The 15,773-nt window shown below is 43.5% G+C and overlaps 1 protein-coding gene across 1 annotated transcript in view; it reads left to right on the plus strand.

The window, feature by feature from the left end:
* LOC124000397 (protein phosphatase 1E-like) overlaps positions 1 to 15,773 on the plus strand; it is a 66,347-nt gene continuing 50,574 nt past the window's right edge. Inside the window, exon 1 of the mRNA XM_046306719.1 lies at positions 1 to 284. Coding sequence (XP_046162675.1) covers positions 103 to 284 — 182 coding nt within the window. The 5' untranslated portion in view covers positions 1 to 102. The remainder of the gene's footprint in view (positions 285 to 15,773) is intronic.

Raw genomic sequence — 15,773 nt, forward strand, 5'->3', positions numbered from 1 at the left:
GTGTTCCCAACCGGCGCGAGTGGGGAGCTGTCCAGCAAGCGATTTGAAGTAGTCTTCTTGCCCGGCAAGTGCGGTCTCTTGTCTGTCCAGGAATGAGAAGTGATGGCCGGCTCTGCAACTGAGGAGAAAACCTTCCGAAGGTTCTTGGAGCTCTTCCTCCGAGAGATGAGACCACCACTCCAGGAGAATGACCCTGTCCCAATGCGCCCTTTGTCTGACCTCACCTCGGAGGACGAAGTTGAAGGGGAATGCCTCGATATGTGTCTTCAGCACTTGTGCAAATAGTAAGTACGCTACCGATTTGATGTTACAAATGGTTTTGTATGCAGCTTAAACTAATGGTTTATGTTTGTCTTTGCAAGACAATCTCAGACGAGAATAGGACTAGAATAGAATAGGAATTTGGAGTCTAATAGAATAGAATAGGAATTTGGAGTCATCAAAAGTGAAAGCTAATTTTGCCGGCTAAATATATTTTACACGAATTGGCAGGACTGTTGCGCAAACACAGTTAATATAAATTATAGAATTATATTTAAAAAATAAGTAGCCTTCTGGGTGCAGTGAGCAATTCGGAATTAGTTTCTACAGAATTGCTCTCCAGTCAGTTTTGCCGGGTATCATATGAAGCCACTCACAATGTCTTGACATCCTCATCTATCATGTTGCCGCCGACGTCATTGGGCATGTTGCAAAAAATTCTGTAACAAAGGGAAGACAAACTTCAAATACATTTCAGGATGGTTGCAAATACACTGAAATGGGGAACAGAGGGGAAAATCAGGACATACTGAACAAAGTGTGCCCGTAGTGTTGTCATATAAAATAGCCTACATCGACAAAGCTGTATGAATTGGAAAGCACCTCTTATGAGACAAGCCTGCCATGGTAACTATGAGGAATGCAATCGTTTCTTCCTACGAATGAAATGACGTCGTGCGACGCAAAAAGGAAGGGAAATTCACATTAACGGACATCGGATAAATGGGATGGAGGATCATGAACGAATGGAAACACAGAGGAACCGGAGTACAACTGAAATGAAGCGCACTTGCAGTTCGCCGGCGCAGGCTCCCTAGTAAATTCAAAGCAAAATGTGTTTGGGAAGGGTTGAGCATTTTCAGATATATTACGTCACACTCACATCCATAAATAGCACATGTAACCACTGAAGAGACCTAAAAGACAATGGTGAATTTCTGAAGCCTGTCGAGGACGATTGCAATTTGACACGTCAGGTGTAATTGTGAGATCACCACCACCAATAAACGACCCAACAAGAAGCAAACACAGTCTAAAATATAGCCATTTAAGGCACCCAGGCGCACAAGTGCTTGGAAATAATTCATTCTTGACCTTGAAAATTTGAGCTTACAATTTACTATGTTTGCTACAGTGCATTCGGAAAATATTCAGACCCCTTCCCTTTTTCCACATTTTGTTATGTTACAGCCTTATTCTAAAATGGATTTTTTTAATCATCCTCATCAGTCTACACACAATATCCCACAATGACAAAGTGAAAACAGGTATATAGAATAGTTTCCAAATGTATTAAAAATAAAAAACAGAAATACATTATTTACATAAGTGTTCAGACCCTTTGCCACGAGATTTGAAATTGAGCTCCGGTGCATCCTGTTTCCATTCTGTTTTTCATCCTTGAGATGTTTCTACAACTTGATTGGAGTCCATCTGTGGTAAATTCATTTGATTGAGCATGATTTGGAAAGGCACACATCTGTCTATATAAGGTCCCACAGAGGACAGTGTATGTCAGAGCAAAAACCAAGTCATGAGTTTGAAGGAATTGTCTGTAGAGCTCCGAGACAGGATTATGTTGAGGCACTCTTCCTAGAGCTGGCCGCCCAGCCAAACTGAGCAATCAGGGGAGAAGGCCTTGGTCAGGGAGGTGACCAAGAACCCGATGGTCACTCTGACAGAGCTCCAGAGGTCCTCTGTGGGGATGGGAGAACCTTCCAGAAGGACAACCATTTCTTCAGCACTCCACAATCAGGCCTTTATGGTAGAGTGGCCAGACGGAAGCCGCTCCTCAGTAAAGGCACATGACAGACTGTTTGGAGATTATCTGGTCTGATGAAACCAAGATTGAACACTTTGGCCTAAATGCCAAGCGTCACGTCTGGAGGAAACCTGGCATCCCTACGGGGAAGCATGGTGGTGGCCATACTGTAAGGATGTTTTTCAGCGGCAGGGATTGGGAGGCTAGTCAGGATCGAGGGAAAGATGAATGGCACAAAGTACAGAGAGAACCTTGATGAAAACCTGCTCCAGAGCGCTTAGGACCTCAGACTGTGGCGAAGGTTCACCTTCCAACAGGACAACGACCTTAAGCACACAGCCAAGACAATGCAGGAGTGGCTTCGGGAAAAGTCTCTGAATGTCCTTTAGTGGCTCAGCCAGAGCCCAGACTTGATCCCGATCGAACATCTCAGGAGAGATCTGAAAATAGCTGTGCATCGAGGCTCCCAATCCAACCTGACAGAGCCTGAGAGGATTTGCAAAGAAGAATGGGAGAAACTCCCCAAATACATGTGTGTCAAGCTTGTAGCGTCATACCTAAGAAGACTCAAGGCTGTAATCACTGCCAAAGGTGCTTTGCAAACATTTCAAAAACCTGATTTGGCTTTGTCATTATGAGGTATTGTGTGTAAATTGATGAAAACAATTTAATCCATTTTAGAATAAGGCTCTAACGTAACAACATGTGGAAAAAGTCAAGGGGTCTGAATACTTTCCAAATGCACTGTATGTGTTTACTCTACTGAGAGCTAGTTAATCAATACTGAACCCAATGTGTTATGTTGGGTTTCGTCATGTCCCACATAGCCTACAGGGCTTATCATACAACAAACACTATTTTGATGTTCACCCCTGCTCCATTTCAAAGACCTACACTTGTTGTGTCGATGTCACCAATTCCCCGTCTTTGAGAAAAGGGTTGTAGCAGTATCAGTCTGCTAGATCTGCTCTGCACAAAGAGCTTATTGTCTGTGACTTTGCGCTCAGCTCTGGATGCTGCCCATACTACCAGAACAGATCCATACCTACAGTAGTGTTCATGTATTGACAGTTATCAAATGTAATTGACCCCATGGATAGTCCTAAGTCTATCTAATTAGAAGGAAACACCCACATATTATGTATTTATTACACAATAACAATTTTCATTCATGGATATTTGCAGTGGTTCCTGGTTCCCTCTCTAAAGCGATCACAGTTTGATTGATTATTTGTTTTCCATGGGATCATTCCTGCAGTGCTAATGATAGTATTTTTGAAGGAGAGCAATGTTGTAATTCGGCACGAAGTGAGACTCATTCTCACACTTTGTGCTGCGAGGATCAGGTCCTTCCGTTGTGTTTCAGCTGAACGTGTGATTATTTTGTCTCTGGGTTGAAGATCTAATAATATACCTGGGAGAGAGGTGGAGGTCTCCTTTTCTGCTCTTCCTGTGTGGAGGTCCCTGTGTGTGTGTGTGTGTGTGTGTGTGTGTGTGTGTGTGTGTGTGTGTGTGTGTGTGTGTGTGTGTGTGTGTGTGTGTGTGTGTGTGTGTGTGTGTGTGTGTGTGTGTGTGTGTGTGTGTGTGTGTTTTGCAACAGTGCTGTATTGATGGGTAGGAGAGGCTCACAGTGTGGGAATGTATGTATTTGAAAAGGTGGAGATGAACACAGATTGTGCAGATCTGGACTTGTGTGTATATGTGCAATGATGACAGTGTGAATAATGTTTTGTCACACTCCCATCCCTGCCTGAGGTATCAGAGGCACACATTTGTGTGTGTGTGGGGGGGTGGGGGGGTGACATGGTACGCCCCGCCCAGTGTCAGCTGGCTCATTGTGTGGGTGAGACACAGCCCTCCTCTCAAATTGTCATGGCTGACGTGTAATGATATTCTGGAGGATAAGGGAAGCACGACACAGGGATGGGGCTGTCACATTTAATGACAACTTACTTTTGAATTGAACCCAAAATAGTAGGGTATGAAAAAAAGAAAAGAGTCACGATTTAAGTGACAGGAATGCTTTGAGTTTGCAACTAGGAAGCCTGTGATTATTGTCCGTTTGGATGTCTGAGGGACTATACACAAAGATAATGTACTCGTACATCCATCAAATATGAAAAATGATCATTATCCAACCATCTAAAAACACAGAAGGACCATTGACCTGGTCTTCATTTGAATTCTGTAGTTCTAACACATTTGCACCATACTCTGTAATTGCCAGAATATGCTGGAAGCAGTACTGTCATGTGCAATGTGAATAGAACACAGACCTCACTCAGTTATCGCTAGCGAGTGGCCACCTCTCTCCCCATACAGTAGTACATTTCCTTGAAAGTGTGTGTGGCGTGTGTGTCGGATATGGTTCAAATATTTTAGTATCTAGTATTTAAAATACTTAAAATACTTTTTTCTGTGTATTTGAGTATACACCCCAAAACAAGTACTTTTATTTGGTTTGTAAAATCCAAACAGTCTACCAAATTGTATTTGAGAGTATTATTCAAATATTTATTTCAAAAACCATTTTTAAATACCACTTCCAAATGCATGGAAGTGTATTTGAGTCAGTGTATTTGAGTATTGTCAAATACTTTCCAAGTGTATTTCCAAATACATTAAAATATCCATCTACCATGTCTTTTCAATTAAAATATATCTGAATAATTACTTTGAATGTACATGAAAGTAATTGAGATATTTTAAATAGTATTTTGTGTGTGTGTGTGTGCGTACGTGTGTGTGTTCAGAGCAGCTGATTAATAATCCAATAACAATTCTAATACTGAAAGCAGCTCGGCGTTGCAATCCCAGTCGGCTTGTGTGTGAAGCCTTCACCTGAGGCATGCGTTCGTGGCCTCCATTTCTCTTCATCGCTTCATCATCTGACAAGGCAGGTAGAAAAGCTGCTCTGTTTGTCCAGCTTCAAAGTGTCAAGCTTTCCTCACACTCCTTAATGATGGCTGTTAACTAGGGAGTGAGAGAGAGAGGAGCATAATGGATGCAGGCATACGTGTCAGCAGGCTCATTGGTCCTCGCTCACAATTCCACCACGTCATTATGATGAAAAATAACCATAGGAGGAGCCTATGAAATATACAGTATGCAATACATAATTCAACACATATGCTGTGATGGCTAAAGATAGACATTGCTTACTGCCTGACTTCACTCTTTGAGTGTTTTGAGAGCTAGTTCTGTTGGGAACGGCTGTAGAGGCCATCTTGAGGGTGGGTAACAATAGAGGGAGGGATGGAGGAGAACCATGGCTAAGCCTCCTTCCTCCTTCACTCCTTCCTACCCCCATTCCCTCCATCCCCTCGTTTCCCACTGCCCCCGGTACCTCTACTGGGAGCGCCGATAATTGAGAGAGGGGAGATCTCCTAAACCTAATTAAACTGGCACGTCTCCCACAGCTGTAAACAACCACGCGCACATCCGGATTCCTCCAAGACACACAAATGCGCCCGCGCGCACACACTCTCGCACACACTCTCGCACACACTCTCACACACACACACACACACACACACACACACACACACACACACACACACACACACACACACACACACACACACACACACACACACACACACACACACACACACACACACACACACACACACACACACAGTCTGCTTCCGCACACTGCTGCAGGAACAGTGTGTGGTGTCGGAAGCGCTGCAGCTGACGGCTGCGTTAATGAGCACTGCTGTGCGACCGGATTGGACATCAGAGGAGCAGGGGACTCACTCATCTCCCCACAACTTCTCATTCATAACACAACAGGAAGAGAGGGGGTCATCTGTGCCCTCACCCGAAAGTGCCTCAGTCCTAATGGACTACGACAGTGTCGCAGAGTTTTACCGGATCAAGCATTGCTGTCCATTCACATCTTAATAACTACAATGTAATTACAATGTTAATGCAATCTTGCACTTGTTCAGGGTTAATGATATAAAATGTAACCCGGCCTACAATTTGTCCATCTCATTTTGACACAGACCCACAAAAGACAAATGAGATATGCGCTGTTTCAAATGATCAATTCCATACATTTTTCAGCTCTCACACCAAAGACTGTTGGTTTACATGAAAACAAATTGATTTATGCACAAGAGAGCCTTTATGACATTTTCCTGTTTGTCTTTTGTGTGAAGACAAAATTCAGCTAAGAGCTTTTGGGCATTGAATTAAGAGCGTGATTGTTCTTCAGCAACATTGACAGCTGCTGCTTCCAAGACACACACACACACGCACGCACGCGCACGCACGCACACGCACACGCACACACACACACACACACACACACACACACACACACACACACACACACACACACACACACACACACACACACACACACACACACACACACACATAATCAGATAGAGGTTTCAAAGTAGACACAGAGCAGGCCTCTGATTCAGAGAGAAAGAGGGCATCTCTCAGCCTCCCTCGTTTGTCATAAATCTGGAGATGAGATACAGGATAAAAGGCAAAGATAACCTTTCCTTGTTTGAGTCTGACATTGCTATTTGTGTCTAGAAGTTAAGGTGGTGTTACGTAAATGTACCAGGGTTCTGCGAGCTAGATTTACTGTCCATAATGCGGTAGCAAATTTACTACACCACCTGCAACTCCCAATAGACTTTTTTGGCTGTAATTTGGGATTTTTGCTAATCGAGTCATTGAATTGATTTAGACCCCTAAATGACCCTCAAGTTTTACTTATAACTTACAGACTGGGTCGCTATAGAAGTCCAGATGAGTTGTTGACACTTGAGCCCAGTGAGAATTGATGGATAAGAGCGAACAAAACATTTGATCTCAACAAATCACAAATTAAAATGGTGAGATCAAGTCACATTACCTCAGCAGAGGGAGGTCATCAGTACCAAAGATTTACAACCAGGGTTGATCTCCACTACACTCTTTTCCAATGAAGGTGCATTGCTTAACGGGATGCATTGCTTAATGGGATTGATACATCAAAGCAACGAAGCACTAATGGCCATGCTAGGCTATGTCGTACCTTGACCCACAGCATGAGTTTTTTTTTATATCCTTCTTCAAAAAAAGGCCCAGCAGTTCAGGCTGAATCCTTGCCATGACTTGCCCAGGACACAGGCGGTAGGAGTGAGCACGTCTCCTCAATGCCTGTTTTTATTCTAGCCAAAGGCACAATTAACTGCCTTTCACACTTGCAATCGATACTACTCAGTTTAGAATGCCCGGCTTGGCTAAACAATGGCAACAGAGAGACAGAGAAAAGGGATCCGCAAGGATTCACAAGTCATTACTTCCAAATCAATGAAAGCGTCCTCTGCTTATATGTACTGCCATGAATGATCCTGTTCCGCCGAGAAACAAGTCTGGGGTCAGAGGTTTATGTCTGCTGTGTCGTAGCTCCCAGAGAACAGTGTCCATCTGCCTAAAGATTTTTCAGATCCCTGGGGCTCTCTGACTCTGGGCCTCTCACGACACTAGTGATGTCTCTGAACTTTGCTTTAGTCTTGAGGGCCTCTTCCCAGAACCTCTAGTGGCACAACTGATTTCTGGTGATCATTCTGATGAAGCATATACCACTATATTTGTTGCCTTGTCTTTAATTTACTTTGTGTCAGACCTTTTGTTGGCCTCTTCTTTTCACTTGTATGTATATTTTGGCCTCTTGAGCTGAAGAAGCAGGGGAGCGTTAAAGACAGTTGCACATGCTGTTAAATTGAGCGGCAGGTTCGCTGCATGCCTCAAACATGACCCTAGATGGACAATTGTTTGGCAATTAGCCCTCACTTAGAGTAATTGCCATAGTAATCGTCATCCAGCACTTAAATTTGTTTAATTAACAGGAAAAGATCATTACAGACTGTTATGGTTGTTGAACATACCCAGCAACCTGCTATCATTCAGAGCAGAACTGGGTACTGTCATAGACATACAGCAGCTTAAACAGAGAGTTGGTAAGGGCTCTGAATTCACAGGTAAGTCAACCATTTTCCACAGAGAAAGGTGAGTTTGGGTGATGACTGTATCTGTCAGTAGGTCTATTAAAGGCACTGGTGTTTGCAGATGAGAAAAAGCGATGATGTAATCGGCATCAAGGTTGGCATAAACAAGGTTTGTCTATTTAAACAACCGAAAAACACCTAGCACCTGGATGGGCCTTACGTAAGAGCCGCAGACCACAAAAAGCACTCTGCTTCAAAGTGTTGTGCAATGCACTCTGTTTTATAATAACTGGCAACTCTACAGACATACGGACACCCCTCAGGGTCCTCCCAGGTTGTCTCCCCCCCAAGCTTTTCATTTGTGCAAAAGGAGTCTGGCACCTCCTCTGCGATGACCGGCTTGCTAATTGGATGAAAATATGATTGATTTGGTCTCCTCCTGCCCGCCACACAGCAATTACTCTGAGTGTATTTGACGCCAGTCTCCATCTATACATCTTCCGCAGGTCAAACATGGTCTCGACGCTCAAGATTTTGCATTTCAATTAGAATGTGGAAGGTCACTCCCAGGCCCGTAGTGCAGCATACATTTGAAATATCAAATTTGATTTAAAAGCAGAAACCAGATATTAGGGCAGAACCAGTGGTCTATCTTTTGTGATGCCTAGAGGGGGCTTGCCTTACTTTTACTAAACATGATCTTCATAAACATAAACTAAATGCCTTTCAATACGTAGTGCATATCAAGAACAATTCATGTACTGCAGTTGATTATCGTTAGAATATTTTGTCATTTTATAGCAGACTAATCAGAACATTCACTTGAGTCCCAAATGTACTGTTTCAGGATGATCTGACCTCTTTTTGCATTGAACTAGTTTCAGAATCTAAAACAATGGATGTACCCTCCTCACATTTGTGAAAGTTTAAAGGGGAAATCAGCATTAGAAACAATAACAAAACGTTCTCCCTGTCCTGTTTGGGTAAAAAGCTGAGGGATGAGGCTTGAGAAATGGAACCACTCTAAAATTCATAGACAGAGCTATGGATGCAAGGACTGACCATCCATGGTATAAACATTATAGTTGTAACCATGTTTTGAGGCCATATAGTGTTTATTTATATTTACTTTGTTTACAAACATTAGTTAAACAAGCTTATATTTTTGGTTCTGATGGGGTAGGACAGTTGAACTAAGCTCTTGAGGCATTTTGTCACATATCCTTCCGGAACTTTCATCACGCACACCTGTCCCCTATTCCCACTGATTAGTCTTGGTCTTGTCGATTATTGTTACAATGTCCGTTGGTGCGTGTGAGTACCTGTCTTGTGTGTTTTGGGCTTTCGTGCCCTTGTGGATTGCGTAGATGATTACTGTTCTCGTCCCATGTGTTAGTCATTGTGTGGGTGTGTTATTTATTCTAGGTACTCCTCGCTCTTTTGTTTTGAGTTTCAACCCTGTGTTTTTGTTACGTGTTTGTTTGGTCTTCGTCCCCGTGCCTTTACACGGCACGCCGTAATTTGGGCTGAATAAAAACCCATATTACACATTCCTGCGCCTGTCTCCCGAATCTCTTCATGCCAAAGTGTCACATTTATAAATTATATTCTTCAAGAATCAATGGGTATATATAATTAATAAGTCCAAACAATGGATGTAGCAACTGCTGAGTTCCCCTTTAAGAGACCAATTTATATCATAATGTTGCTGTCAAAGCTAAGATCATTTTGGTCTCCCACAGTAGCACAATTGTACATTCTTGATGAAAATTCACACCCAATGTGTTGACATTAACATCAGTTCTGCAGGAAACACAAGACCTGAAGGTTAAACAATGGGATAATGAAAAATTCACGCATGGTGAGCAATGTAGCAGTTGTGGCTCTTCCACCATGGCTGCTTGCAGTTCAATGTCCAAAGGAATCACATGAAACATCTGAGGCCTCGTTGTGCACACAGCGATCACATTCAAACATCCCGTTGGAGGCTGTGACCAGGGTATTTCAGCACACCCGGTATTACTTGGTCTGCTGTGAAGAAGTTGGCACAGAGAAGTTCTAGAACACGCCACTGCAAATTGAAGCCGCACAGGTCCCATCGGCACCTGCCTCTCCTTAGAGCTCTCCTATCTTAGTGCTATTTAGGCCTGGCCGCTATGTCTGACACAATTACTATTATTTAAAGGGCCACTAACCAGACAGTGACAGCAAAGGCTGCTTGGCGATCCTGGATAAGCTGTCCACCAGGTTTCAGCTTATCTTTACCCCAGATGTAGGTACAGGGGTGTCCAAGCTACCCCTCTCCTGGTCTCCCTTCACCCCTTGCCCTTTCACATCCTCCTCTGGCTCCTGGTGGTTGGGCTACCCCAGGTACAGAAATGACTTGCAGGAGCAAATCCCTTAATCAGTGTCTCTCCCTGCGATTAACAAGCCCAGACAGTGCCCTGTCCTCACTGGTCACTTAACCCCTCAGCGGATCCAGGGCAGAAGCACAGCACAGTGCCTTTACCTGGCAGCAGGGACAGGGCCCTCCACCATGACCTCAGAGCTCTGGAAAACCCCAAGGAGCTTCTGCCCTTCAGGGAATAGCATTCATGTTCATACATGGGTATACTGAGTCTAAAGACCATGTGTCACTGAAACATTTGACTCTTCTCTGCCTCTGCTGATGGATATCTTTACTTGGGCACAGTGTTGTTGAGTTAGTTATGAGTTAATAATGCCTTGGCAGTCTGGGTTATTATATTTGCTTGAAGATTACATTTAGGTCCAGTTTGGTCTCAGTAGCAGTCTGGTAAGATATTTCTAGTGCTTGGGAACACCAAATCTCTGTTTATCCTGGCTATTCCAAATGTCAGTCTTATGAAGAGGAATGCCAAAGGCAGTAAGCACAGTTAATCTCCGTTAAGCCCAACATTTGACGTTACCAATCTGTCCTGACAAAATCATTCGTATTTCTTCCTTTCTAAACAGGTTGCACTATGTTAAAAGTTTGACGAAAAAAGACTAAATGCCCTTACATAAAAATATAAAAAAATTCACCTTTATTAACTAGGCAGGTCAGTTAAGAACAAATTCTTATTTACAATGACGGCCTACCCCAGCCAAACCTTAACCTGGACGACGCTGGGCCAATTGTGTGCCACCCTATGGGACTCCCAATCACGGCCGGTTGTGATACAGCCTGGAATCAAACCATGGTCTGTAGTGACACCTCTAGCACTGATATGCAGTGCCTTAGACTGCTGCGCCACTCTGGAGCCCGTTGATGACTTATTGCAAATCCAATCAGTTTCCCACGTTGATTCAATGTTATCACATAGATTGTTGGGGTTGAAATGATTTGGAAACAACATTGATTGAACCAGTTTTTGCCCAGTGGGAAATCACAACCGCTGAGTCACAGTGATTCACAGCCAAGCCTTGCTTTTGCACTGACTTGATTGAAGAATTCAACACTGTGCCGCTGCCTTAAAGCTTATTGGGTCATTGTGGGCACATTTAACACCAAATCTACATGGATGACAGCCATACATTGATGAGTTGTACGCAACACTTTCCAAACACTTGACATTGTGTTTCTATCTGAGGTTGCTGTGTCTCAGTATGTAGGGCTGGGTATGTGAAGCACAAGCCTCCCTCTGTAAAATGGTCCAGTCAAGGGCATACAAAGTGGACCAAACTTGAGTGATGCACATGACCTGCTCGTCTGCGAGTTCTCTTCCTCGCCGGCTGTTCTCTACCACCGCTCCTCAGGCAGTGGAAAGAGGACTGCGTGGAGGCGGGAGATGGTTGCCCTACATTCATAAGCAGCAAATGCTTCCTGGGAGCTGTACCTTCACGGCCATGCCTACTTTCCCTAGCCTCTCCGGGGTTTTGAAAACATTCTTTTTTTAGCGCCTCTCTGCCAGCGTCTGGCTTGGAGCTTCTAGTTCTCCTCTTCAACCTCCATCAGACTTACTAGTGGTTTCCTCATAGATGCTTGAGTGTCTCGTGTCCCCGGAGAGACCTAAAAGCAAAGGGCTGGTTGGACAGCCAGCATGTGGTTTCTTAACTATTATTAATCTCTTACCCAAGGTTAACAAGTTCCCAGCGTCACTAATGGGCACTTACCTCAGCTCTACTGGCGTGACAGTAAAGCTAACCTGAATGGTGGATTCAGGGGGCAGGGATAATCAATGTTATTCTGGGGGCAATGATGGTAGATTTATGAATGGGATTATTTTCTATGGTCCCATTAATCAGACACATGCTGGTTGCCCAAAGCTGCTCCTGTAGAGGGGGAATGTAATGATGCCATCACATTTGAAACAGTAGTTCTATCTCAGTAGGTATTTTCCTTATTTATTGTGCTAAAATCCGAGCAATCTTTGAAATAATAATTTAAATGTTGAGTCCAGGTTATTTATTTTGTAAAATGTCAGCTCTGCAGGTGGCCCAATTGTGGAAGTAAAATGACCTTCAAAACGTCCTGAACTGTTCTACTGTATGTCTTCTTTCTCCTCTTGTCTCTCTCCCTGAAACAATATTATAGATACATGTGCAGATGTTTTTCCTGTCTGCTCTTGGCCAGTATATCCAGCCGCTTTGTTTATGAGCAGCCCATAGTCAAATGTTGAGTCATATGTTTGCAGCAGAAGAAGCAAATGCAAAGCAGTTGCTCCGACTGACAGACTGGAATCCCTACTTGCCCACCTAGTGCTCTGTCTATCCTGGCAGAATGCAAATGACTGCCATTGAATAGAATGCAAAAAGAGGGAGTCTGCCTCCAGCAGGTAATATGCCAGTCCATGTACGAATCCAATCATGCGAAAAAGGCAACTTATTGCTCTTAAGAGAAATGCATAAAAACAAGCCATACCTGAGGCGAGATCAGGTAAGCAAGTTTCTTTAAGAAATACCAACATTGAATAGCACCTGTGTCTTAATGCCGCGTTCAAAACAACTGGGAACTCGAAAAATACGAGGTCAAATCATGACGTCAGTGATTTTCAGGTCGGAAAGTCAGAGCTCTAGAAAGAGGCCCGAAAGTTGGAATTCCGAGTTGGATGACAGTTTAAAATAGTTTTTTCCCAGTCAAGAGATCTTTTTTTTAAAAACAATTTCCCAGTTATTTTGAACGCACTGAAGTCAGAAGTGGGATACTTCTGACTTCCCAATCCCGAGTTCCCAGTTGTTTTGAACGCGACATAAGCAGTCATGCATAATAAGTCAATAAATCTGTCTATACGGGTTATTAGCGCTTCCATTTTAGATGTGCTTATGTGCCCAATTAACTACAGTGCATGACTGCTTCAACAATATGTATTGTGTAGTTTCTGTAGAAAAACATTCAACAAAACACAAATTTCAACCGACCTTATGACCTTATGACAACAAAATGAGCGATGCAGCAGAAGACAATCCGCAGAAAGATGTGTGGAATGTGCGTCTGTTGATTCATTGATAGTCTCTTCACTGAAAGTACAGTCGGCTGCATCTAATAAAGTGAATGTATAAAGAACACATTAAACCAGGGGAGATTTCAGATTCCTCTCAACATGAACCCCACCCACACCCCCACCAGAGCACATTGCCCAGTCTGGCCTATTGTGTTAGATAGCAGCGGCCTCTCTTATCCAGTCTCGGCCTCTAAACAGCTCTACCCTCTATCATTTGCTGTGGGGCAGATAGACATGGCTGAGGCCTTGTTTGGTATCCTGGCTATGACACCACAAAACAGGATAGAGAAAGTAAGTCTGCATTATTGAGACAGCTTCCACCGAGGCCTACATATTTAATAGAGATGCTGTGCTATTAACTTACAGTGCTCCCTCTCCCCCCCATGACAAAAAGCTCAGCCCCATCTCATTTAGTTCTCTATGCTGCATGGTTATCAGAAAGTGTGTTTTTCCTTTGGGCTCTCATTATAATTGCCTTGTTTGTTCTTAGATCCAGTTCATTGGATCTGCAGGATTGATTTAATTCGTGAACAAAGGCGTTTTAGTGATAATGTTATGAAGCCTAGTTAACTGGTCTGCAACCTGATTTCAGATGTGCATCTATGTGAGAAATCGTTTCAGGACCATGTTGGATGCACATTGTAATGGTTTTGACTTGAGGTTATTGTTTCTTAGTGGTGCCAGGTCGGTTGTGCCTACCAGAGACATTTTTGATTTCTCCATTAGGTTTGTGAGTCGGTCTCATCTCTCCGTCATAGTCTAGAGACCAATACAAAGGACTCGTGAAAAAGTAATAAACCCTTAAAAACATTAGAAATCATTTCAAAACAATGATTGTTTTGAATTGTTTGTATTATATCAAATATAATAATCATACAAACAATTGTCACAAAATAATAATAGAAGTTACTCAGGGAAAGTCCCGTAGCTAGGACATACAAAATGGTCCGGCTCTGTAAATGATCCAAGTGAACCCAAGTGACCTCAGTCACGCAATGTTCGTTCATAATGTGAGGCAGAAAACCGGTCTCATTATACATTCAGATCACAAATCTCCCGTTCCACACAACAAATAAAGATCAGCAGGACTCACATTACTCTTCTCCAACAATTGAACATATTAATCAACCCAAACCGGAGTAGATCACAAGAAAATACATGAAACACTGCTTAGGAAAAGTTGTTAGTCAGTCAGTCAGTCAGTCAGTCAGTCAGTCAGTCAGTCAGTCAGTCAGTCAGTCAGTCAGTCAGTCAGTCAGTCAGTCAGTCAGTCAGTCAGTCCGCCAACAGATCTCTGGCGGAGAAAGGCCACGGAGAACAGCGGAGACCACTGGAGATGTGTAGTCCAACAATAAAATGAGTGGATCCGATCCTTGTTGATCTTGCGACACATCTACAATGCACACTTTTAAGTAGAACAAAAACAAAACGGAGTAAAGGAGCTTCGGAACAGAAGGTTGGAACTACGTCTCTCACGCCACGTCACCCCCGTTGCGCATCCGATGCTGGCTATTTAATGGGAAATTAAAGGGGAAGTGCAGCATCGGGAGAAGAAGCTCTTGGTCGGCCAGTCCAAGCGGTTCGTTGTGTTGTTCAGATGGTGACGAAAATAAATGTATACAAAAAGAAACTACAAACAGGCATGCCCAAGCTAACATGTGAAATAATCCCTGTTGATTTGGACAACCTCTGAAAATTGCACGGTTAGGGTAACACAGGTGTGTGGCAAGTTGCAGTGTGGCACACAGACAGACCTGTGAGGACCCCTCCGGTCTTTTGCTGGACTGCATACGCTGAACATGAGTTCACATTATTACCCCACCTCTGTGGTGGCCTTCACATTGTCAGCACCCAGAGAGAGAGCGAAAGAGAGGTAAACAAGCTTGCTGTGTGAGGGCTGAGTCACAATAGGCAGTGTGCTGACAGGCTGACGCGCTCCAAAGCCCAGCGATTAGCTGCTTCACTTTAGTCAAGTGAGCTTCTCATCCACAGAAGCCATGAGTCACCGTTGAATAACGGGAGGCATGTCCCCCCAGGTATTGGCAGTGATTCAGTGTGACCTTCGCTGGCTTTCTCCGCAGCAGGGCCAACAGTGCCTATAGTTTTAGGGGCTAACTAACACCCTAGCCTCGTCTCTGTCCACCATCCACCCTGTCTTTCCGTATCCCCATGGTAACTATAGGCCTACGAGCACCATTGGATCCTTTTCTTATGCTTTGATGATATTAGGTCAAGTGGTAGTGTGGGGCTGATAAGATATTATCATGATACTTTGGTGACAATGCGATATGTATTGCGATTCTCACGATTCTATATACATTGCGATTTTTTTGCGATTCAGTGTCCCAAACA

The sequence above is a fragment of the Oncorhynchus gorbuscha genome, linkage group LG16 (assembly GCF_021184085.1).
Source record: "Oncorhynchus gorbuscha isolate QuinsamMale2020 ecotype Even-year linkage group LG16, OgorEven_v1.0, whole genome shotgun sequence".
NCBI lineage: Eukaryota > Metazoa > Chordata > Actinopteri > Salmoniformes > Salmonidae > Oncorhynchus > Oncorhynchus gorbuscha.